Source organism: Myotis daubentonii, chromosome 2 (genome assembly GCF_963259705.1).
Source record: "Myotis daubentonii chromosome 2, mMyoDau2.1, whole genome shotgun sequence".
In the NCBI taxonomy this organism is placed as follows: Eukaryota; Metazoa; Chordata; class Mammalia; order Chiroptera; family Vespertilionidae; genus Myotis; species Myotis daubentonii.
This window is the reverse complement of record NC_081841.1, coordinates 91,481,682-91,505,548: the sequence shown is the minus strand read 5'-3', so window position 1 is coordinate 91,505,548 and position 23,867 is coordinate 91,481,682. Positions and strand designations below refer to the sequence as shown.

Here is a 23,867-nt window from a genome sequence, read left to right as displayed (position 1 = left end):
TCTTAACAAATTCAAGAAGATAAAAATCATATCAAGCTCCTTCTCAGATTACAATGAAACTAGAAATCAACTACAATAAAAAAAATCTCAAAACGTTCAAACACATGGAGACTAAATAGCGACATTATTAAATAATGAATGGATTACCAATGAATTCAAGAAAGAAATAAAAAATTACCTGGAAACAAATGAAAATGAACACACAACAACCCAAAATCTATGGGACATGGTGAAAACAGTCCTTAGAGGGAAATTCATAGGAGTATAGGCATATGTCAAGAAGCAAGAAAAAGCTCAAGTAAACAGTCCAACCCAATACCTAAAAGAAATAGAAAAAGAACAACAAGAAAAGTCCAGAGTAAGTAGTAGGAGATAAATATAAATATCAGAGTGGAAATAAATGACATAGAAACAAATAAACAAAAATAATATAAAAGGTCAATGAAACCAAAAGTTGGTTCTTTGAAAAGATAAACAAGATTGATGAACTTTTGGCCAGATTCATCAAGAAACAAAAAGAAGGGACCCACATGAATAAGATAAATGAAAGAGGTGAAGTAACAATTTACATCACAGAAATATAAAGGATTGTAAGAAAATACTATGAACAACATATGCTAATAAATTGGACATCCTTGGCAAAATGGACAATTCTTAGAAACATACAATCTTACAAAACTAAATCAGAAAGAATCAGAAAATCTGAATAGACAGATTACAACTAATGGAATTGAAGTAGTAATTAAAAAAACAACAACACAACTCTCAACAAAAAAGTCCTTGACTATATGGATTCACAGGAGAATTTTACCAACATTCAAGGAAGAACTACCATCTTTCATCCTCAAACTATTCCAAAAAATTCAAGAGGAGGGAACATTTCCAAGCTCTTTTCATGAGCCCAGCATTTTTTTTTAAATCCTCACCCAAGGATATTTTTACATTGATTTTCAGCTAGAATAAAAGGGAGGGATGAGGGGAGGAGATTTATCCAACAAAATAATAAGGAGGGAGAGATAGACACATCAATGTAAGAGAGCCACATCGATTGGCTGCATCCCACACAAGCCCCGACTGGGGCTGGGGATTAAACCTGCAACCAAGGTACATGCCCTTGACTGGGAATTGAACCTGTGACTCTTCAGTCTGCAGGCCAATACTCTAACCACTGAGCTAAACTGGCTATGGCAGGCCAACATTATTCTAATTCCAAAACCAGATAAAGACATTACAAAGAAAAAGAATTATAGGACAATATTACTGATGAACATAGATGCTAAAATTCTCAATAAATATTAGCAAATCAGATCCAGAAATATATTAAAAAGATCATAACAATGACTGAGTAGGCTTTATTCCAGGGATACAAGGTTGGTACAATATTCACAAATAAATAAATGTGATACATCACTAAATGAAGGATAAAAATCATATGATCATATCAATAGATGCAGAAAAGCATTTGATAAAATCCAGCACCCATTTATGATAAAGGCTCTCAGCAAAGTGGGAATAGGGGGGTCACACCTCAACATACTAATATGGCAAACCTATAGCCAACCTTATACTCAATGGGCAAAACTACAAAAGTTTTCCTGAAGATTAGAAACAAGACAAGGATGTCTGCCTTCACCATTCTTATTCAACGTAGTATTAGAAGTCCTAGCCACAGCAATCTGGCCAGAAGAAGAAATAGGACATCCAAATTGAAAAGGAGAAAGTAAAACTGTCATTTGCAGATGACATGATGTTGTACATAGAAAACCCTAAAGCAGCGGTTCTCAACCCATGCGTCGCGACCTCTTTGGGGGTCAAATGACCCTTTCACAGGGGTCGCCTAAATACATCCTGCGTATCAGATATTTACATTATGATTCATAACAGTAGCAAAATTACAGTTATGAAGTAGCAATGAAAATAATTTTATGGTTGGGGGTCACCACAACATGAGGAACTGTATTAAAGGGTCGTGGCATTAGGAAGGTTGAGAACCACTGCAAAAAACTACTAGATTTAATAAATGAATTTGGAGTAGTAGGATGCAAAATTAATATCCAGAAACCAGTGGCACTTTTATATACCAATTATGAATTCTCAGAAAGAGAAACTAAAAAATACAATCCCATTTACTATTGTAACAACAACAACAAAAGGTACTTAGGAATAAACTTAAGGAGGTAAAAGACCTGTACTTGGAAAATTATAGGACATTGACGAAAGTAATACAGGAAGATACAAACAAGTGGAAGTATGTATCATGTTCATGGATTGGAAGAATTAACATCATTAAAACATCCATACTACCCAAAGCAATCTATGGAGTCAATGCAATCCCTGCTAAAATATCAATGGCATATTTCACAGATCTAAAACAAATAAGCCAAAAATTTATATGGAACCAAAAAGTATCCTGAATAGCCTCAGCAATCTTGAGATAGAAGAACAAAGTTGAAGCGATCACAATACCAGATATCAAATTATACTACATAGCCACTGTAATCAAAACAGCCTGGTACTGGCACCAGAACAGACATATAGATCAATGGAACAGAACAGAGACCCCAGAAATCAACCCACACCTTTATGGTCAATTAATATTTGACAAAGGAGGCAAGAGCATACATGGACTAAAAACAGTCTCTTCAATAAATGTTGTTGGAAAAATTGAACAGGTACATGCAAAAAAGAAAGGAAGGAAGGAAGGAAGGAAGGAAGGAAGGAAGGAAGGGAGGGAGGGAGGGAGGGAGGGAGGGAGGGAGGGAGGGAGGGAGGGAGGGAGGAAAAGAAACTAGACCACCAACTTACACCATACACAAGAATAAACTCAAAATGGATAAAAGACTTAAATGTCAGTTGTGAAACTGCCAGGGCTGACCAGTAGACCCTGAACAATGGATGAACAGATTGCTCTGACACCTGTTTCTGTGAAAGAGAGGGCTAAGGGATTACATGGTTATTGCCACCAAGTAGCCCTGTTCGCCTGCCTCCTTCGGCTTTTATTCGAACAACAGCTTGAATTAAAATTAACTATTAGATACAATCAAAAGGGTAAGCATCTTTGAGAAAGCACATGCTTCTACAAGGTCGGGTCTAAAGACTAAACATAGGTTTCTAGCAAAACACCCCGGAGGTTCGAACTTGTTTGGAAAAGTCCAGATAGGGGCTGCAGCCTTCGGCAAGGTCCCCCCAGAGGCTCCCGACCTTTTACAGAAACCTCCTTCCAGACATTCTAACTAAGTCCCATGCCTCCCCACATGAAACCATAAAAATCCTAAAAGAAAACATAGGCAGTAAAATCTCAAACATCTCGCATAGCAATATTTTTGCTGATATATTTTCTAGGGTAACAGAAACAAAGAAAAAATTAAACAAATGGAACTACATCAAACTAAAAAGCGTCTACACAACAAAGAAAGCATAAAAAAATGAAAAGGAAACCCGTAGTATGGGAGAATATATTTGCCAATGATACAGCTGATAAGGGGTTAATTTCCAAAATATATAAAGAACTTATACAAATCTACACCAGGAAGACAAACAATCCAATTAAAAAATGAGCAAAGGACCTGAATAGACACTTCTCCAAAGAAGATATACAGATGGTCAACTGATATATGAAAAAAAATGCTCAATGTCACTAATCATCATTGAGGTATCTATCACCTCACACCTGTCAGAATGGCTACCATCAAATAAATCAACAAACAGGGGAGGATGCTGGGGATGATGCTGAGAAAAGGTAACCCTTGTGCACTGATGGTGGGAATGCAAACTGGTGCAGCCACTATGGAAAACAGTATGGAGTTTCCTCAAAAAATTAAAAATGAGCCGAAACCGGTTTGGCTCAGTGGATAGAGCGTCGGCCTGCGGACTGAGGGGTCCTAGGTTCGATTCCGGTCAAGGGCATGTGCCTGGGTTGCGGGCACATCCCCAGTGGGATATGTGCAGGAGGCAGCTGATCGGTGTTTCTCTCTCATCGATGTTTCTGACTCTCTATCTCTCTCCCTTTCTCTCTGTAAAAAATCAATAAAATATATTTTAAAAAAAATTAAAAATGGAACTGCTTTTTGACCCAGCAAGCCCCGTTCTGGGAATATATCCTAAGAATCATGAAACACGAATCAGAAAGAATATATTCACCTCTATGTTCATAGCAGCATTGTTTATAATAGCTAAGATCTGGAAACAGCCCAAGTGCCCATCTGAAGATGAGTGGATAAAAAAGCTGTGGTACATTTACATAAGGGAATACTATGCAGCAGTAAAAAAGAAGGATCTCTTACCTTTTGTGACAGTGTGTATGGACTTGGAGATTATGATGCTACGTGAAATAAGCCAGTCAGAGAAAAATAAATGCCATATGATCTCACTAATGAACAAAATAAACTGACGAACAAAATAGGACCATAGGCATGGATGCGTGGAACAGACTGACAGATCTCAGAGGGGAGGGGAGGGGTGGACTAACAGAGATTAGCCAAAGAATATACTAGTACATGCATATATGCATAGATCAATGGACACAGACAACAATGTATTGAAGGCCTAGGGCGGAGGGGAGCAAAGCATGGGGGGAAAAGGGGACATATGTAATAGTGTCCCCAATTTTTAAAAAAGGAATTAGAGGAAATGGAAAAATAAAAGTTTGGGGACCTATTCATACATGCACACACATGTGAATACGTACAAACATACACATACATCAAACCAAACTGGAGCAAGACTTTTTTTTTTAATCAGTGTCTGCAAATGCTGGGCCACACCATTGTACTCATTCAGGATATTATTGGGAGTAGGCAACCTCTGGAATTGTAGAGTCTTCTTCCATGCAAAACCACATGGACTCCTTGCCAGCACAACGCCTACCTGATTCTCCTGGGAGGTAGTCTGATGTCATTTGTGTCACTCTTTGAGGCCAGAGGTAGAAATGAGGCTGTGATCTGGATGTTCTGTTCTTCCATCCTGCAAATCTTCTGCAACAATGTGAGCAGGCCCACACAGGTGCGGCTGCCAGGTGCCATTGGAGACACCCTGCTCATTAAGGGCAGCCAGTCAGAGCTCTCTAATGGCCCCCACAGCCCACCTTGGGGAACTTCGTCATGACTTGTTTTTCACTGCTCACAGAGCAGAGAGTGTCTTAGTACATGAAAGACTCCTTGCAAATGGCAGGAACATGACTTAGCTAATCATCTGACGACTTCTAAAATGCCATCTAGTCAGACACAACAGAGCCCAGATATATTCTCTCATATATAAATCTGGTGTGAGCGAATGCCAAAGCAACTCTCTGTTAGCAAACTCAGGGGATAAACATCAACAACATAACAAGTCCATGGTTCAAAATGACAAGCAGTTTATTGAGATACCAAAGAAATACAGTCTTATCACTGGAAGCAGTGATGGGGCCAAAAGTATGAGAATTTTACAAGATAATGAATTAATGGCTGGGCTACAAAATGGAAAATTAGCACTATTGAAACCAGTAGACCATTCTTCTGAACTGTTTATTGAACTGTGAAATAACTGACCTTTTTCAGTAAAGGGAATATAGTTGCCAGACACCCAAAAGGATGTTATCAACACACCACTGTCATCATTTTGAGCATCCACTTCATGCTCAAGTCCACTACTCTATGCACTTTGAACCCAGAATGGAGAGAGATAAAAAGTATAATTTTTTCCCTTTGAAACATCCCGAGTTAGATTAGGATTAAGCAATAGATTCTCTGATTATTCAGAAGCTCAGATCACAAGTTGGGATGTTCACCTGTCACTCTCTTGATTGGACCCATTGTAGAGTTAATACAATCACATCATTTTAAAGCTTAGCAAGAAGCAGGGTGGCACTTCCTACAGTGTGCTCAGTGTTAGCCACTGTGCAGCTTTAACTGTGAACTGCTCCCAGGTTCAGCCACAGCAGCAGGTTCCCAAGAGGTGACTATGGATCAGGCAGCACTATTCCTTTTATCATCCCAAACATCTTGGAGGTGGGAACAATCATTTCCTCATTTTACAAACGAGGAAACTGAGAGGCTTAGAGAAGTGAAGTAACTTATCCAGGGCGATGCTGCTAGCAGGCAGAGAGCAGGACTCAGAGTTTCTTCAATGAGCATGTGTGAGAGAGGAGAAGCCGCCTGAGCCGTTGCAAAGGACACCTGGGAACAGCGCTCCAAAGCACACATTCTAGCTCATTCAGCAGGCTAATCACTTAATCTCCCTGCAGGGGGCGGCTCACCCCTCTTGGCCAACTACTTCAGAGGATCTTTGTGAGGTCCAAATGAGATCCCATATATGAAAAGCCTTGAAACAGTAAAGCATTTGGCAAATAACATGTGTTTTTAGTAAAAGGACAGAAGTCTAAATCATACTCCTTAAGAGCATAACACTTCAATCATCAGGGCTTCGATGGAAAGACTACACCTCCTTCTGTTCCCGGACTAAATCCTTTAAATAAATGGTACAGGATTTTCTTAAGCAATCTTTTAGAGATGAAGGGCTCAGGAATACATGCTGGTACTTGAACTGGTCTTTGCAGAAGGCTTTAGTGTCTTAAATTTAATGCAGACACCCTGCCAGAGCTATTTATCTTGACTGAAGAAAGTAGCCATTTTCTTGTTGCTATCAATTCTGTTCCAGAGAAACAACTTCTATAAATTTACACTCTTAACCTACACAATACAAGAATGAAGAAAAGCAAACAACACTTTCTCATGAAAGGGCCACATTGTATATAGTAATTCACTTATTATCATCATCATTATAAACAGCAAAGTCCACAGTTCAGTTCCCAGGCAACGCAAAAGCGGATGATCTATGGATAGGACACCTGCGTGTAATGTGATAACACAGCATAGCTTTGGAGCCACTATGTTTTGCCAGTCTATTAAAAGGTAACCACAGAATTAAAACCTGAACAATGAAGACAATGCAGTCTTTGAGCAATTGAAAACAATGAATTGTCAAGCCAGTGTGGGAGATCTGAAGATCTGAGCAATCCAGCCTTTTAGGTAATGTCAAGTGGAAATCTCATTTTCTCCTTTCATCTAAGGATCATTAAGAAGAAATCACATACACACACACCAAAAAAAAAAAAAAAAAAAATACTACCTGCCCAGGGCACATGTGACTTGGGGACACACTTCCCAGAGAGCTGATGGAGGCACCATCATTCCAGCATGTGCTGGAGTACTGAGAGGTCCCCCTCCACGGCCTGGAGGCCCCTTTGCAAGCTCTGGAAGGTGGCCTGCTTCCCGTAGCGCTGCCTCCAGCGGACGAAGGCCTCCACCATCTGTGACTGCACGTTGTGGGGGTGGTTGGCCTTACAGCGGTAGATATCTGTCTGGGACAGTCCCAGAGACAGCACCATGGGCTCCCACTCAGGGCCCAGCCTCTGGGCCAGCTGGTTAATCTGCCGGTCTGATGGGGAGCTGTTGAGGATGTGTGCAGGGATTCCAGTTACCTGGTTACCTGGGGAGGAGAAAGACACCAACGTGAAAAGAGCAAGCAAAAACATCATGGGGTGGGGAGGGGGGGGAGAATGGAAAACATGGGGAGAATGATGTACATTTCCAAATATCAGGGACCGATTTTTCCGAGTCTTCTTGGGGGGTGCTCAGTACAAAGCCATAGATAGGGGCTTGAGAAATACCATTCAGCATCTATGAAAATTCAGCATTTATTACAGAAAATTTGAAAACAAGAAAATAAAAATAACTAGAAATCTCACCAGAGAAACCAATTGATTTGATCTATTTCCTTTCAGTCCTCTATGTAAAACATACTTTTAGAATTACATCGCACATACTGCTTTGTAAACATGCTGTTTTCACTTTCATCTCTCTCACCAGAGAGGCTAAAAAGAGGGTTCCGGAGGAATGGGAGGATGCCTGCAGGGGCCCCAGTTCCCTCTAGCACTGGCCAGTGGGCACAGGGGTGACACTGTGGCCTGCAGGACTGGCTAGTGCTGGAGGGTAACCTGCCAAATAGAACAGCTACCCTCTGCTGACAAACTTGAACATCACCAGTGAAGGGAAAGGAAAGGTGTGTATGATGCACTCTGTGCAAAAAAAAATACTGCATTGTGAAAAAGCCTTGAGGCAGGAGAACATGGTGCATTCAAAAAAAGTGAATGAAGTTCACTGTAGCAAAGTGCAGAGACTGAGGACTCCAAACATCCTCAATTATGGTGCTGGCTACTCGTTAGGCCAGGGCTAGAAGTGGGGTCTCCACATTCCTGGCTCAGACACCTGCACAATAGCACACTGTACTGCATTTTCTGTCACCAGCATCACAGGTCAATCCCACTTCACATTCACCAGCTCACTGTTTTGATTTATGAAGTCACCGAGAGGCCCGATGCACGAAATTTGTGCAAGGGGCTTGGCCCTTGCAGCCGCGAAGGCTTGCCTCAGCCCTCATAGCCCTGGCTTTGTCTGGAAGGTTGTCCGGTCTAATTAGCATATTACGCTTTTATTATTATAGATAAGAAGACAAAAGGTATCTTATTAGAATAGATAATGTTTTCCACTCACCTGCCTTTGGCATGAGTTGTAAAATTATTGTCAAGGGCTCTTTCTGGTGTTTATCAAGATTATAATTTTTTTAAAAAATGACTAAGTAGCAATTAGAACACTGACCAGTATTTTATATTAACAGTATTAATTTGATGACTTTTATAAAAAATATGGGCTCATTAAAAAATTCAAGCAACTCAAAAAAGTACAAAGAAGAAAACAAATCATCCAATATCCCGCCATTGTATTCACGGTTGTTGAACATAATTTTGACATATACTGTTAGAAGAATAATCTAACAGCTATTTTTCTAAGAGTTATTTAAATTTTTTAATATAACAGAAGAAGAAAAGAGAAACTAAATGGCTTTCTGACCTGCAGTTAAAATACTTGAAACACTTGCAAACCACACACACATACACACACACACACACACACACACACATACACACACAAGAATCAATGCTGAGAAAAGTTTATGAAAATTTAAGAGATATATTGCATATTTTAACATTAATTCTCTATAATGAATACTTTATATTTCCTCTCCCTTTCTTCACACCTCTTGATTTTTGTTGCTTACCTCATTTTATTTTGCCAGGTGCATAACATTTACATGCTTCTGTAAGAAGAATACTCCCTTACCCAGTTGTTTAGTCTTAAAACTACATTATAATGGCTTGAATGGTCACCCATGTTTTTTTTGTTACTGTTTTATAACCATGGAATTTTTATGCCTGAGTGTTTTTTTTTTATTTAAATCTTTGGGTCAAATTCATCATAAGGCGATTTTTCTGAGGAAATGCTCATGGTTACTATCTTCCTTTAGTTCTTTCAAATCAAGACAGTCTGCTTATTCCTTCACTGCCAAATAGTAACTTATATTTATTTAAAATGTTCATATTATATTATTTTAATATTATTCTTTCAAATTATTAATACAATTTTATGTAATTTTAATGATTTTATTCTTCTTATAAGTTTGTAGATCCTGCTCATATTTCATGGTAGAGAACATTGGGGTGGAGAATTCTGAAACCAACTTGATATCCCCATTTTATAAACTTGCTTTTTCTGTCTGGAGTTTACAGTACTGAAGCTTTAGATTAGGGCATAACTTGGTCATTTTCTTTCTCCTTTTCGCACATGTGGCATGACCATGTGACCAAAGATTTAGTTCTTCCTTTCAGAAAAATCTTCTTGTTATATCTTTTTTTGTTGTTGTTAACCCTCACTTGAAGATATTTTTTCCATTAATTTTTAGTGATGGTGGAAGGGAGGGAGGGGTGGGAGAAAGAGAGAAACATTGATGTGAGAGAGACACATTGATTGGTTGCCTCCCGCATGCACCCGACCAGGGCCGGGGATGGAACCTGCAACAGAGGTATGTGCCCTTGACTGGGAATTGAACACACTACCCTTCAGTGCATAGAGTGATGCTCTAACCGCTGAATAACACTAGCCAGGGAATTCTTATCATATCTTTGCATTATTTTTCTGCTTCATATGGTGTATGGCTTTGCCTGTCCTCCACAAGAGGGCTATCATTTTCCCTCTTACTGCTTTCACTCCCTGTGATGAGCTCCTGCCTTTCCCCAGGCCACTCATTTGATTCTACACTGTGTGTGTTTGTTTGTTTTATGGCTCAAATCTTATATTGTGTTTTGTCCTCAATTTCTTTTCTGGCTCTTCAATCAATCTTTTATAAATCCCATTTCACCTCACACTCATTGGATGGCTACTATCAAAAAGAAGATGGCAGAGTTGGTAAATGCTGGGCTGGCTCCCTACCACAACCACATCAAAATTACAACTAAATTACAGAACAATCATTCTTGGCAACAAGCCAAAGACTAGGTGAACAGAAGTCCTATAACTAGGGATAAAAAGAAGCCATGTTGAGGCTAGTAGGAGGGGTAGAGATACAAACCGAGCTGGTCCCACAACCATAGAGTGGTGGTTAAGAAACAGGAGGGATAACTTGGCTGTGAAGATCTCCCCATAAATAATGAGGGGATCCCAACCCCACACAAGGCTCCCCAGCCCAGGGTTCTAGTGCTGGGAAGAGAAGTCCTCATAACTTCTGGCTGTGAAAACCAGCAAGGATTGCAGCTGAGTGAGATAGAGGGCGTCTGGAGTACCAGGCATTCCTCTTAAAGGGCTCATTCATGGACTTACTAGCTCTGAGCTCATCTGGCTTTGGGAGAAACAGACTTGTTCAGCGTCAGGGCGAGGGCTGGAGAGGCAGCTTTCTCCCAGGCAGAAGTGCTGGCAGAGGCCATTGTTCCTGTGTTGAGCCCTCCCACAACACAGTCTGTAGGCACAGGTGGGAAACAGGTCTGAAGCTCTACCAATATGGCTAATACCATTTTCCCTGTCCTGGTGATTCCCTGAGACCCTGTCCTGCCCAACTCTCGGGCCTGTCCAACCTGCTTTAAGTAGCTTTTCCATACAAATGGCCAGTATCAGCTTAAGCTATGAACTTTTCTAAAATTTTTCAAAGGCTCAAAAATCCCAAACAAGCAGTGTCTGGCCTCAGTGTGGCCAAGCTAGGTAGCCCCAGGCTAGGCACAGGCAGTGGCTGAAGTGGCCTGCACCGGAGCCCCTCCTAAGAGGCCCAAAACCAACATACCCGGTGGCTGGCTTCAGACCATCCCAGAATACTACCCAGTTAGCTCTACAAATGACCAACCCAAAGAGTGGACTCAACAGGTACCAGAGTCCTGCTAAAATGAATCAGGCTCCATGGGGTTAGCCGCCGCACAACAGCTCATCCGATGTAGTCACAGTCATCCCTCACAGCAAGTCAACCTGAGGATCAAGTACTTTCACTGATGTACCAACATTACTCAAGACTCAACTACAACAGGAGGCCACACACAACCCACACAAGGACACCCTTGAAGCACCTGACTGAGGTGACCAGGAAGACTGTGCTACTGGGCTCCAAAGGACATCTACTACGTAAGATCAATCTACCAAGATGGGAGACAGAGCAGAACCACCTAATACATAAAAAACAAACACAAAGAATCAGTCAAAATAAGTAGACAAAGAAACATGTCCCAAATAAAAGAACAGGACAAAACTTCAGAAAAAGAACTAAAGAAAATGAATACAAGCAATTGATCAGATTCAGAGTTCAAAACACTGGTTATAAAGGTGTTAAAAAAAAATGTAGGGGAAGAGAAGATGTACTCAGTGAGAACTTTAAGAAAGATGTAGAAAAAATAAAAATGGAAATGGAAAACATATAAAATAGCCAAACAGAAATTAAGAATATAATAACTGAAATAAGGAAAACTATACAAGAAATCAATAGTAGAGTAAATGAAGCAGAGGACTGAATCAGCAATTTGGAAGACAAGGTAACAGAAAACACCCAAACAGGACAGAAAAAAGAAAAAACATTTTTTAAAATGAGGATGGTTTAAGGGATTACTGGGACATTAAGTGTACCAACATTTGCTTCATAGAGATACCAGGAGAAGAAGAGAAAGAGATCAAGAGATTGAAAACCCATATAAAGAAATAATGACAGTGTAGTGGGACCATTTTGTAAAGTATGTGATCGTCTAACCACTATGTTGCACACCTGAAACAAATATAAAATAATATTGAATATAAACTTTAATTAAATATAAAATTTAAGCCTTGGCCAGCATGGGTCAGTTAGTTGGGCATCATCCTGTGCACAAAAAGGTTGCCAGTTTGATTCTCAGTCAAGGGCACACGTCTGGGTTGCAGGCTTAATCCCTGGTAGGGGACATGCAGGAGGCAGCTGACTGATGTTTTGTCTCACATCAATGTTTCTCTCTCTCTCTCCCTCTCCCTTTCTCTCTCTTTCTAAAAATCACTAAACTAACTAACTAACTAAATAAATAATTAAATAAAATAATATTTTATAAAAAAATAATGACAGAAAACTTCCCTAACCTGGCAAAGAAATACATATACAAGCCCAGGAAGCACAGAGAGTTCCAAACAAGAGGAACCCTAAGAGGCCCATACCAAGACACACCATAATTAAAATGCCAAGAGTTAAAGACAAAGAGAGAATCTTAAAAGCAGCAAGAAAAAAGCAGTTATTTACCTACAAGCGAGCTCCCACAGACTGTTCACTGATTTCTCAATAGAAACTTACCTGGTCAGAAGGGATTGGCATGAAATATTTAATTGATAAAAATCAAGGACCCACAACCAAGATAACTCTATCCAGCAAAGTAATCATTTAGAACTGAAGGACTGATAAAGAGCTTCCCAGACAAGGAAAAGCTAAACAAATTCATCACCACCAAACTAGTATTACAGGAATGTTAGAGGAATTTCCTTAAGAAGAAGATACAGATCAAAGCTATGAATAATAAAATGGCAATAACTACATATCTATCAACAATCACTTTACATGTAAATGGACTAAATGCTTCAATCAAAAGACATACGGTGGCTGAATGTATAAGAAAACAAGACCCTGAAAAATGGTGGCAGAGTAAGTGGATGCTGCACGGACATGCTCCCAGAAACAAGCTGGAATTACAATGGAAATATGGAAGACTCCTGAATAATCAATGGAAAATGCACAGGAGATTATTCTGATACCCAAGGACTGAAGGTTGAGACTGCATAGAGACTAGTAGGAGAGGTGGGGGCACCAAAGGGCTTGCCGGGTGCCCACAGGCAGCAACTGAAGTCCCGGAGAGATATCTCAGCTGTGTGTGTGTGTGTGTGTGTTGGGGGGGCGGGAGGTAGGGAGTATGCAACTGAGAACTCTGGGATATAATCCCCAAGTTGGGCTCCCCAAACTGAGGAGGGTACCCACATAACATCTAGCTGTAAAAAGCAGTGGGGGGCTGTCTGCCAGGGAGTGGCAGCTGAAAGTTCAGGCACCCTTTTGAAGGACAACACACAAAAATTCTCTGTGAAGCCACCCACCCTTTGCTCTGGCAAAGGGAGGGTGAAGTGGACTGGAGCTGTGAGAACAGAACCCAGGACTGGGGACTAAGGGGATAGAGCTCTGAAGGCAGATACCCCAAGTTTCCTGGGCTGAGTCATTTCCTCACATAAACATCTGCCTTGCCTGGGGGGAACACAATTGACAAACCCTATTGGAAAACACCTTGCCCTGAGGCTATTAAGAGATTAAAAATAACAGTTATCCTCCAGGCAGAAGCAACTGCCCCACCCTGTTGATAAAACTCTCACTACACCTGAGGATGATTGCCTGGGGATAATTCAAGTCAGAATCCTATTAGTCTGTAGACAGAGGCAGTCTCTGGAGGTTTGAATCTTTGCCTGATCCAATTAGTCAGAAACAGCCTTTAACACTGTCCTGCACTAGAGATTGAGAGGTGTAGAGGATCTACCTAATACACAGTTACAAACCCAAACAGACAACAAAAATGAAGAAACAAAGAAACAACCCTCAAATGAAAGGACTAGAGAATTCTCCAGAAGAGGTAAATGAAGCAGAAATAAGAAATTTATCTGAAACAGAGTTCAGAGTAATGATGATAAAAATGCTCAACAGTATGAAAAAAGATATAGTAACTATAAAAAAAGAAAGGTCTGAGATACAGAATAATGTCACACAAATAAAGAACACATTGGAAGGAATACACAGCAGATTAGGGGAAGCTGAGGATTGAATCAGTGAATTAAAAGACAGAATTGAAAATATCACTCAATAAAAGAACCAAAAAGAAAAAAGAATTAAAAAACAGGAGGACAGCTTAAGGGATCTTTGGGACAATGTGAAATGTAACAATATTAGAATAGCAGGTATGCCAGAAGAGGCAGAAAGGGAGAATGGAATGGAGAAAGTGTTTGAAGAAATAATGGTAGAGAACTTCCCTAACATGGTAACAAGCTCAGGAGGCACAGAGAACCCCAAACAAGAAGAACCCAAACAGACCCATGCCAGACACATCATAATTAAAATGCCAAAAGTTAAACACAAAGAGAGAACCTTAAAGACAGCAAGAGAAAAGAAAACTGTTACCTACAAAGCAGTTCCCATAAGGCTGACATCTGATTTCCTATCAGAAACTCTACAGGCCAGAAGGGAATGGCATGAAGTACACAGGTAATAGAAAGCAAGCATCTGAAACCAAGATTACTATATCCAGCAATGTTATCATTCAAAATAGATAGTCAAATAAAGATCTTCCCAGACAAAAAAAAAAAAAAAAAGGTTAATGGAGTTCATCACCACCAAGCCATCATTACAAGAAATGCTAAAGGGATTGTTGTAAGAGATTGCTGAAAAGAAACCTAGTCATACGGCGAAACCTAGAGAAACCTAGCCATACAAAATTAAAATGGCTATAAATATATACCTCTCAATAATAACCTGAAATGTAAATGGACTAAATGCTCCAATCAAAAGGTATAGGGTAGCTGAATGAATACAAAAACATGACTCAACTATATGCTGTCTACAAGAGACCTACCTCAAAACAAAGACACACACTGGATGTAAGTGAAGGGATAGAAAAATTTTTTCCATGCAAATGGGAAAGAAAAAAAAGCTGGAGTAGCAATATTTATATCCAACAAAATAGACTAAAATGAAGGCCATCACAAGAGACAACAGAGGTCACTACACAATACTAAAGTGATTGATCCAACAAGAGGTTATAACAATGGTAAACATTTATGGACCCAATATAGGTGCACCTAAATATATAAAGAAACTTTTAAAGGACTTTAATGGAGAGATTGACAAAAATACAGTCATAATAGGGGACTTTAACACCCTTCTGATTTCCCTGGACAGAACTTCCAGACAAAAACTTAACAAGGAAACAGAGACTCTAAAGGACACACTGGAACAGATGGATTTAATAGACATTTACAAAAAATTTCACCCCAAAGTTGCAGAACATACATTCTTCTCATGTGCACATGGATCATTCACAACGATAGGTGACATGTTAATGCACAAAACAAGTCGCTTCAAGTTCGAGAAGATTGAAATCATAGGAAGTATCTTCTCAGATCACAGTGGAATGAAATTAGAAATCAACTATAGTAAAAACATCCCAAAACATTCAAACACATAGAGGCTAAATAGCATGTTATTAAACAATGAATGGGTTACCAACAAGATCAGGAAAGAAATCAAAAACTTCCTGGAAACAAATGAAAATGAACACATAATAACCCCAAATCTCTGGGACACAGCAAAAGCAGTCCTGAGAGGGAAGTTCATAGCACTACAGGCATACCTCAAAAAAAAAAAAATCAGCAATACACTATTTAACCCTACAACTTAAAGAACTAGAAAGAGAACAACAAGAAAATACTAGAGTAAGTAGGAAGGAAATAAAGATTAGAGCAGAAATAAATAACATAGAGACTAAAAAATATACAAAAAAGTCAGTGAAGCCAAGAACTGGTTCTTTGAAAGGATAAACAAAATTGATAGACCATTAGCAAGACTCATCAAGAAACAAAGAGAGATGACCCAAATAAATAAGATTAGAAAAGAAAATAGAGAAGTAACCATGGACACCACAGAAATACAAAGGGTTATAAGAAAATACTATGAAAAACTTTATGCCAACAAGTTGGACAATGTGGGTGAAATAGATAAATTCCTAGAAAAATACAATCTCCCAAAATGGAGTCAGGAAGAATAAAAAAACCTGAATAGCCCAATAACAACTGATGAAATAGAAGCAGTAATAAAAATTAAGAAAAAAAAAAAAAAACTTCCACCAAACAAAAGCCCAGGTCTGGACAGCTTCGCAGGGGAGTTTTTCCAAACATTCAAAGGAGAACTAACACCTATACTCCTCAAACTATTTCAGAAAATTTAAGAGGAAGGAACACTTCCAAACTCTTTTTATGAAGCCAACATTATCCTAATTCCAAAACCAGATAAAGACACTACAAAGAAAGAGAATTACAGGTCAATATCCCTGATGAACATAGATGCTAAAATCCTCAACAAAATATTAGCAAGGCGCATCTGGCAATATATTAAAAAGATTATACACCATGATCAAGTGGGCTTTATTCCAGGGATGCAAGGCTGGTACAATATTTTCAAATCACTAAATGTGATACATCACATAAACAAAAGGGAAGACAAAAATCACATGATCATATCAATAGACGCAGAAAAAGCATTCGACAAAATCCAACACCCATTTTTGATAAAAACTCTCAGCAAAGTTGGAATAGAGGGAGTATATCTCAACATGATAAAGGCCATATATGACAAACTTCAGCCAACATCATATTCAATGGGCAAAAACTAAAACCATTTTCCCTAAGAACAGAAACAAAACAGTGATGCCCACTTTCACCACCCCTGTTCAACATAGTACTGGAAGTGCTAGCCATAGCAATCAGACAAGAAGAAGAAATAAAAGGCAACCAAATTGGAAAAGAAGAAGTAAAATTGTTATTATTCGCAAATGACATGGTATTATACATAGAAAACCCCAAAGACTCCATCAAAAAACTATGAGACTTAATAAATGAATTCAGCAATGTAGCAGGATACAAAATTAACACCCAGAAATCTATGGCTTTTTTTATACACCAATAATGAACTCACAGAAAGAGAAACTAAAAAAACCAATCCCATTTACCACTGCAACACAAAAATTAAGATACCTAGGAATAAACTGGGTCTAAGGAGGTAAAAGACCTATACTTGGAAAACTACAGGACCTTGAAAAAAGAGATAGAGGAAGACATAAACAAATGGAAAAGTATACTGTGTTCATGGATTGGTAGAATCAACATCATTAAAATGTCCATACTACCCAAAGGAATCTATAGATTCAATGCAATCTCCATTAAGATACCAAAAAAATATTTCACAGACCAAGAACAAACTCTCCAAAAATTCATCTGGAATAAAAAAAAGACCCTGAATAGCTATAGCAATTCTGAGAAAGAAGAACAAAGTTGGAGGGATCACAGTACCAGATATCAAGATATATTACAAAGCCACTGTTCTCAAAACCTCCTGGTATTAACACAAGAATAGACATATAGACCATGGAGCCAAACAGAGAACCCAAAAATCGACCCAAGCCATTATGCTCAATTAATATTTGACAAAGGAGGCAAGAACATACAATGGAGTCAAGACAGTCTTTTCAATAAATGGTGTTGGGAAAACTGGACAAATACAATACATGCAAAAAGAGAGAGAGAGAGAGAGAGAGAGAGAGAGAGAGAGAGAGAGAGAGAGAGAGAGAGAGAGACTAGACCACCAACTTACACTATACACAAAAATAAACTCAAAATGGATAAAGGTCTTAAACGTAAGATGGAAAACCATAAAAATCTTAGAAGAATCCATAGGCAGCTAAATAGCAGGCATATCTTTACCAATACACCTCCTAGAGCAATAGAAACTAAAGAGAAAATAAACAAATGGGACTACATCAAAATAAAAAGCTTCTGCACAGCAAAAGAAACCATCAACAAAACAACAAGAAAGCCCAATACATGGGAGAACCTATTTGCCAATGTTATCTCTGATAAGGGTTTAATCTCCAAAATTTATAGGGAACTCATACTACTTAACAAAAGGAAGATAAAAAATCTAATCAAAACATGGGCAAAGGACCTAAATAGACACTTTTCAAAAGAGGACATAAAGAAGGCCAAGATATATATATATGAAAACATGCTCAAAGTCACTAATCATCCAAGAGATGCAAATCAAAAGGACAGTGAGGTGCCATCTCACGCCTGTCAGAATGGCTGTCATCAACAAATCAACAAATGACAAGTGCTGGTGAGGATGCGAAGAAAAAGGAACCCTCATGCATTGCTGGTGAAAATGCAGACTGGTGCAACCACTGTGGAAAACAGTATGGAGTTTTCTCAAAAATTAAAAATGGAACTCCCATTTGACCCAATAATCCCACTTCTAGGAATATATCACAAGAAATCAGAAACACCAATCAGAAAGGATATATGCACCCCTATGGTTATAGCAGCACAATTTATAATAGCTAAGATTTGGAAACAGCCTAAGTGCCTAGCAGCAGATGAGCGGATTGAAAAACTGTGGTACATCTATACAATGAAATATTATGCCAAGGTTAATAAGAAGGAACTCTTAATATTTGCAACAGCATGGATGGACCTGGAGAGCATCATGCTATGTGAAATAAACTAGCTGGAGAAAGATAAATATCATATGATCTCACTCATTTGTGGAATATAATGAACAACATAAACTGATGGACAAAAATAGAGTCAGAGGGGAAAAATATTCTAGAATATAATAGAAGTAATCCTGATATTTGCAGATTTTTTAAATTTCCTACAACTTTTGTGATATCATAGTATGCTAGTATAGTTTTGGTAATATTGTTATACTTAAAATCCTTTTATTCTTGAAACATTAATGTTTATTGCATGTAATATTATTGTATGTAAGATCATTTTTCTTGAATAATTGGTGTTTATTGCATGTAACATTATCATATTTAAAATTGTTTATTTTGAGATACTAATGTTTATTGCATGAACATTATTATATTTAAGATTATTTTTCTTGAAATATTTAGGGTTATAGCATGTAACAAAAAAGAAAACAAGACCTTCACATATGCTGTCTACAAGAGACTCACTTCAGATCAAAAGACACACACAGACTGAAAGTGAAGGGATGGAAAAAGATATTTCATGAAAATGAAAACAACAACAAATCTTGGGTGGCAATACTTAGACAAAATAAACTTTAAAACAAAGGCTATAACGAGAGACAAAACATGACCCAGCAATTCCACTTCTGGGTATTTATCCAAAGAAATCTAAAAGACTAATTCAAAAAGTCACATGCATCCCTGTGTTCACTGCAGCACTGTTTACAATAGCCAAAATATGGAAGCAACCTAAGTGTCCATCAATAGATGAATGAGCTAAGATCTGGAAACAGCCTAAGTGCCCATCAGTAGATGAATGGATTAGAAAACTGTGGTACATCTCCACGATGGAATACTATGCTGCTGTAAAAAAGAAGGAACTCTTACCATTTGTAAAGGCATGGATGGAACTGGAGAGCATTATGCTAAGTGAAATAAGCCAGTCAATGAAGGAAAAATACCACATGATCTCACTCATTCATGGATAATAAAGACCATTATAAACTTATGAACAAAAATAGATACAGAGGCAGAGCTGCCTCAAACAGACTGTCAAACTGCAGCGGGAAGGCCGGGGAGGGGAGGGGGCAGAAGTTGGGGGGGGTGGGTAAGAGACCAACCGAAGGACTTATATGCATGCATATAAGCATAACCAATGGACATAAGACACTGGGAGGTAGGGGAGGCCAGGGGATTGTCAAGGGTGGGGGAAAAAAGGAGACATATGTAATACCCTTTGTATACTTTAAGCAATAAAAAAAATAGATGAATGAATAAAGAAAATGTGATACATATATACAATGGAATATTACTTAGCCATAAAAAGAATAAAACCTTGTCAGGTGTAACAACATGGATAGACTTCTAGGATATTATGCTAAGTGAAATAAATCAGACAGAGAAAGACAAACACCATATGATTTAATGTATATATGGAATCTAAAAACAACAACAACAAAATAAACAAACAAACAAAACAGAAACAAACTCATAGATACAGAGAACATTTTGATAGTTGTCAGATGGGAAAGGGGTTGGGGAGATGGGTATAAAAGGGAAAGGGATTAAGATGTACAAATTGTCAGTTACAAAAACAGTCACTGAGATATAAAGCACAGCATGGGAAATACAGTCAATAATATTGTAATAACTATGAACGGTGTCAGATGGGCACTAGACTTATTTGGGAAATCACTTTGTAAGTTGTATAAATGTCTAATCACTATGTTGTACACCTAACACTAATATAATATTGTATGTCAACTGTACTTTTAAAATTAAAGTAATTATTTTAAAAATACAGATGTTATGAAGATGTGGAGAAACTGGAACCTTGTGCACTGTTGGTGGAAATGTAAAATAGTACAGCTGCTATGGAAAACAGTATGTATGGTGGTTAAATTAAAAATGAATTTACCACACTATCCAGCAATTCTACTCCTGGGTTATATACCTAAAAGAACTGAAAGCAATGACTCAAAGAGCTATTTGTATATCCATTTTCATAGCAACATTGTTCATAATAGCCAAGAAGTGAAAGCAACTCAAGTGTCTGTCAAGGAATGAATGGATAAATAAAACATTGTATATTATACATTAGAATATTGTGCAGCCATAAAAAGGCAAAAAATTCTGACCCATGCTACAACATGTAAGAACCTTGAGGGTATTATGCTAAATGAAATAAGCTAGTCACAAAAGGACAAATACTCTCTGATTCCATTCATATGAGGTACTCAAGTAGTCAAATTCATGGAGATAGAGAGAAGAATGATGGTTGCCAGGGACTGGGGGAGGGAGACACGGGGCATTGTCTTAATAAGTACAGAGTTTCAGTTTTACAAAAGAAAGAGTTCTGGTTGTACACAATGTAAATGTACTTAACACTCAAACTGTACATTCAAAAATAGAAAAGATGGTACATTTCATGCTATGTATATTTTACCACAATTAAACACAAAATTTTAAAAAGAATCTGTTTTATCAGAACTACATTGAGTTTTTATTTCTATTGATTTGATATTGAACTCTTCTATAGCATGAAATACTTGTGAGGTTGAGTTTTCTTGAATTGGGTTTCCTCTCAGACTAGGTTGGTTATATTTATTTTTTGCAAACATGTTCCTTTCTTTCATTCCTCTGCTGCAGTATTTCCATAGTTGTCATGATACTTATCTTCATCTTGTACATACTTAATGTATCTCCATCCAACACTTCTGTTTGCTCTCTTATAGTAAGTTGATATACCTTGACACTCTGCTCACTCTATAGGGGACCAGTTATCTTTCTCCTCTGAGCTATAATTTGATGTTGGCTGACGCTTTCTGCACAGTGTTTTGCCAGAGGAGTGCTAGGATCACTACGTCTGCCTTTGGGCGGGGGCGGGGGCGGGGGCGGGGGCGGGGGAGGGTCCTTCATTCTGCTCTCTCTTTTGCCAGCTAGCACTCACTCCTATAGTCTCTCTCTGTAACAGCATGGAGACTGAGATTGCCTGCTCTGGGTTGCCTTCCTGCCTCTGCTAAGGGTGATTCCTGACTTTATGGAGGCTGTCTACTTCTTGAGCCAGATTCTTTCCAAACTGATCTGTGTTAGTAGGAACCCTTGCTTTCCTTTCCCAGTATTGCCTCTGAGGGGTCAGGGTGGGGTGTTTCCTTCAGTGTCTCCCACTTTTCAAAGCATATGGACTATCACAAAGCTGTGGGGTTTTTTGGTTGGTTGGTTGCTGCTGGCTGTGCTGTACCAGCACAACCAAGGGTGAACCTGAGGAGGGGCAGTGAAGGATTGAAGAAAAGACAGACAAGAGAATACAGCTGGGGCTCGGTGAAGCTCCCGTGCCTGGATGAGGACACAAAAGACCAGCCTGCAAGCCGATGCTTTATTTTATAGTCTGATTGAAACAAGGGTAGATTAACATGTATACAAATGTTCTTGTTTCGACAATAATTGCTGCACCTCCCACAGCCAATTAGCTACTTAGGAAGGAAATAGGGAGGACTACAAGGTCAGGCTTAATTATGCCAGGAAAGCTCTGCCCTCCAGGCTGGGACTTGTTTGTGGCCCTGCCACAGGTCAGCCCAAGGCTTGACCCTAGAGCCATTCCCTACAGCTGGTGAATATTTTTGTTTTAACTGCTTTTTGGTTCAGCTCATTGGGTGTCAGGGAGGGAGCATCTGTGATCCTGCTACACTCTGTCATCATTCTGGCTCCTGGCCAACTATTAATGCAATATTATATGCTTTGAGCAATTAATTGGAAGTGAGGGCAGTATCTGCCCTCATTCTTCAACACTTTCAGGGCCACATACTCCTTGTGAATACTTCCCCATGACTAGAAGATGGCTAGTAGTCTGTGGACATAGACTGGAGCAAAGATAACTGGCACATACACACACCCAGCCAAGAGAAAGTTGGGTCTTCCAAGGAGAACAAATGCACACAAAGTAAAAGCTGTTTGCGCCATCTGACCTCTATCTGGGAAAGTATCCTCATGTGGCCCTTCTAGCTTGTGAATTCTGCTGAATATGCGGTTACTTAAAAATGAAAGTTCTAACTCCCAAGGACACATTACATAAAATCAGGTCAAGCTATAAGTTAGTCCACTGTGACCATCTGGCCACTGTTTCTCAAAGCTCCATGTGCATACCAGTAGTGGTATGCGAGATGATGTCAGGTGGCACATGGGTGAACATGCTGTATTTGAACAGTCATGTATCTATTTTTAACACAATTAGAAAAGCATAAATAGCATTTAAAACCCATGATTGCAAGGATTAAGATAAGTAAGTAAAAAGTAAATAAAGCAGGTATAGCATGACAAAAAAGTAAATAAAAAGAAAAGTAAATTTAAAAATAAAAAGTAAAACTGGAAAAAAGGGTTAAATTAGTAGTACAGGTGGTACAAATATATGGCAAAAATTGTACAAGTAGAGCCAAAATGATTGAAGTTTTGGAAGTCCAGTGTTTCTCAACAATTACACCATTGGCATTCGGGCAGGACACTACCTAGCTGGGTCTTTAGCTTCACTGACCTGCACCTGCTAAGTACTAGTAACATCCCCCAGCCCAGCCTCAGCACACATGTCCACATACCCTGGGGTGAGGCAGTACTACCTCTGGTTAAGAGCCATGAGACACTGTGACATAAGAATGTTCAACTAGTTTTTAAAATTCTAAGCAAGGAGTTAAACCCTTTCATACTGATAAAATGTTCTCCCTTATATAGATCCTAAATATTTCATGCAACCCTTTAATCACATTCTCAGGGAAGTTAAAACTCACCTATTTTGAAAAGGATCAACATTCTCTGACAAACCCATCTACCACAATGAAGCCAGGGATCCATTTGAAGGAATGAATATTCCCACTCCCGCATCCCCCATCCCCTCACCTCTACTCTGCTCTCCCCCCCCGCCCCAACCCCCAACACACACACACACATCTTTGTGGTCACTACATAAATGAAAGCAGCATATTGTTCCCCTCTCCTTCTCCACCTATCTCTTTCTCTCTCACTCATACCTATCAATTACTGCTCTGGCCTCAAACCTAAAAGTCTCCTTTTCAATTCCTACTGCATTTAGAGTCAGGTCTGAAATATTCACACAACTTTTTTTTTTCTTAAATGACACTGCTGTCTCCCAAGCTCTTTATAGGCAGAGACTTCTACTTCTATGTTCTCCTTCTTCAACCTTTAGCTCCATGCTGAGCACAGAATAGAACACAATGTATACTTT

General features: G+C 38.9%; 1 protein-coding gene across 1 annotated transcript in view; it reads right to left on the bottom strand.

Moving 5' to 3' along the window:
* Positions 1-5,336: 5,336 nt before the first annotated feature.
* Positions 5,337-23,867, bottom strand: part of CRADD (CASP2 and RIPK1 domain containing adaptor with death domain) — a 211,513-nt gene continuing 192,982 nt past the window's right edge. The window contains exon 3 of the mRNA XM_059683802.1: positions 5,337-7,467. Within this exon, the coding sequence (XP_059539785.1) occupies positions 7,166-7,467 (302 nt within the window). The 3' untranslated portion in view covers positions 5,337-7,165. The remainder of the gene's footprint in view (positions 7,468-23,867) is intronic.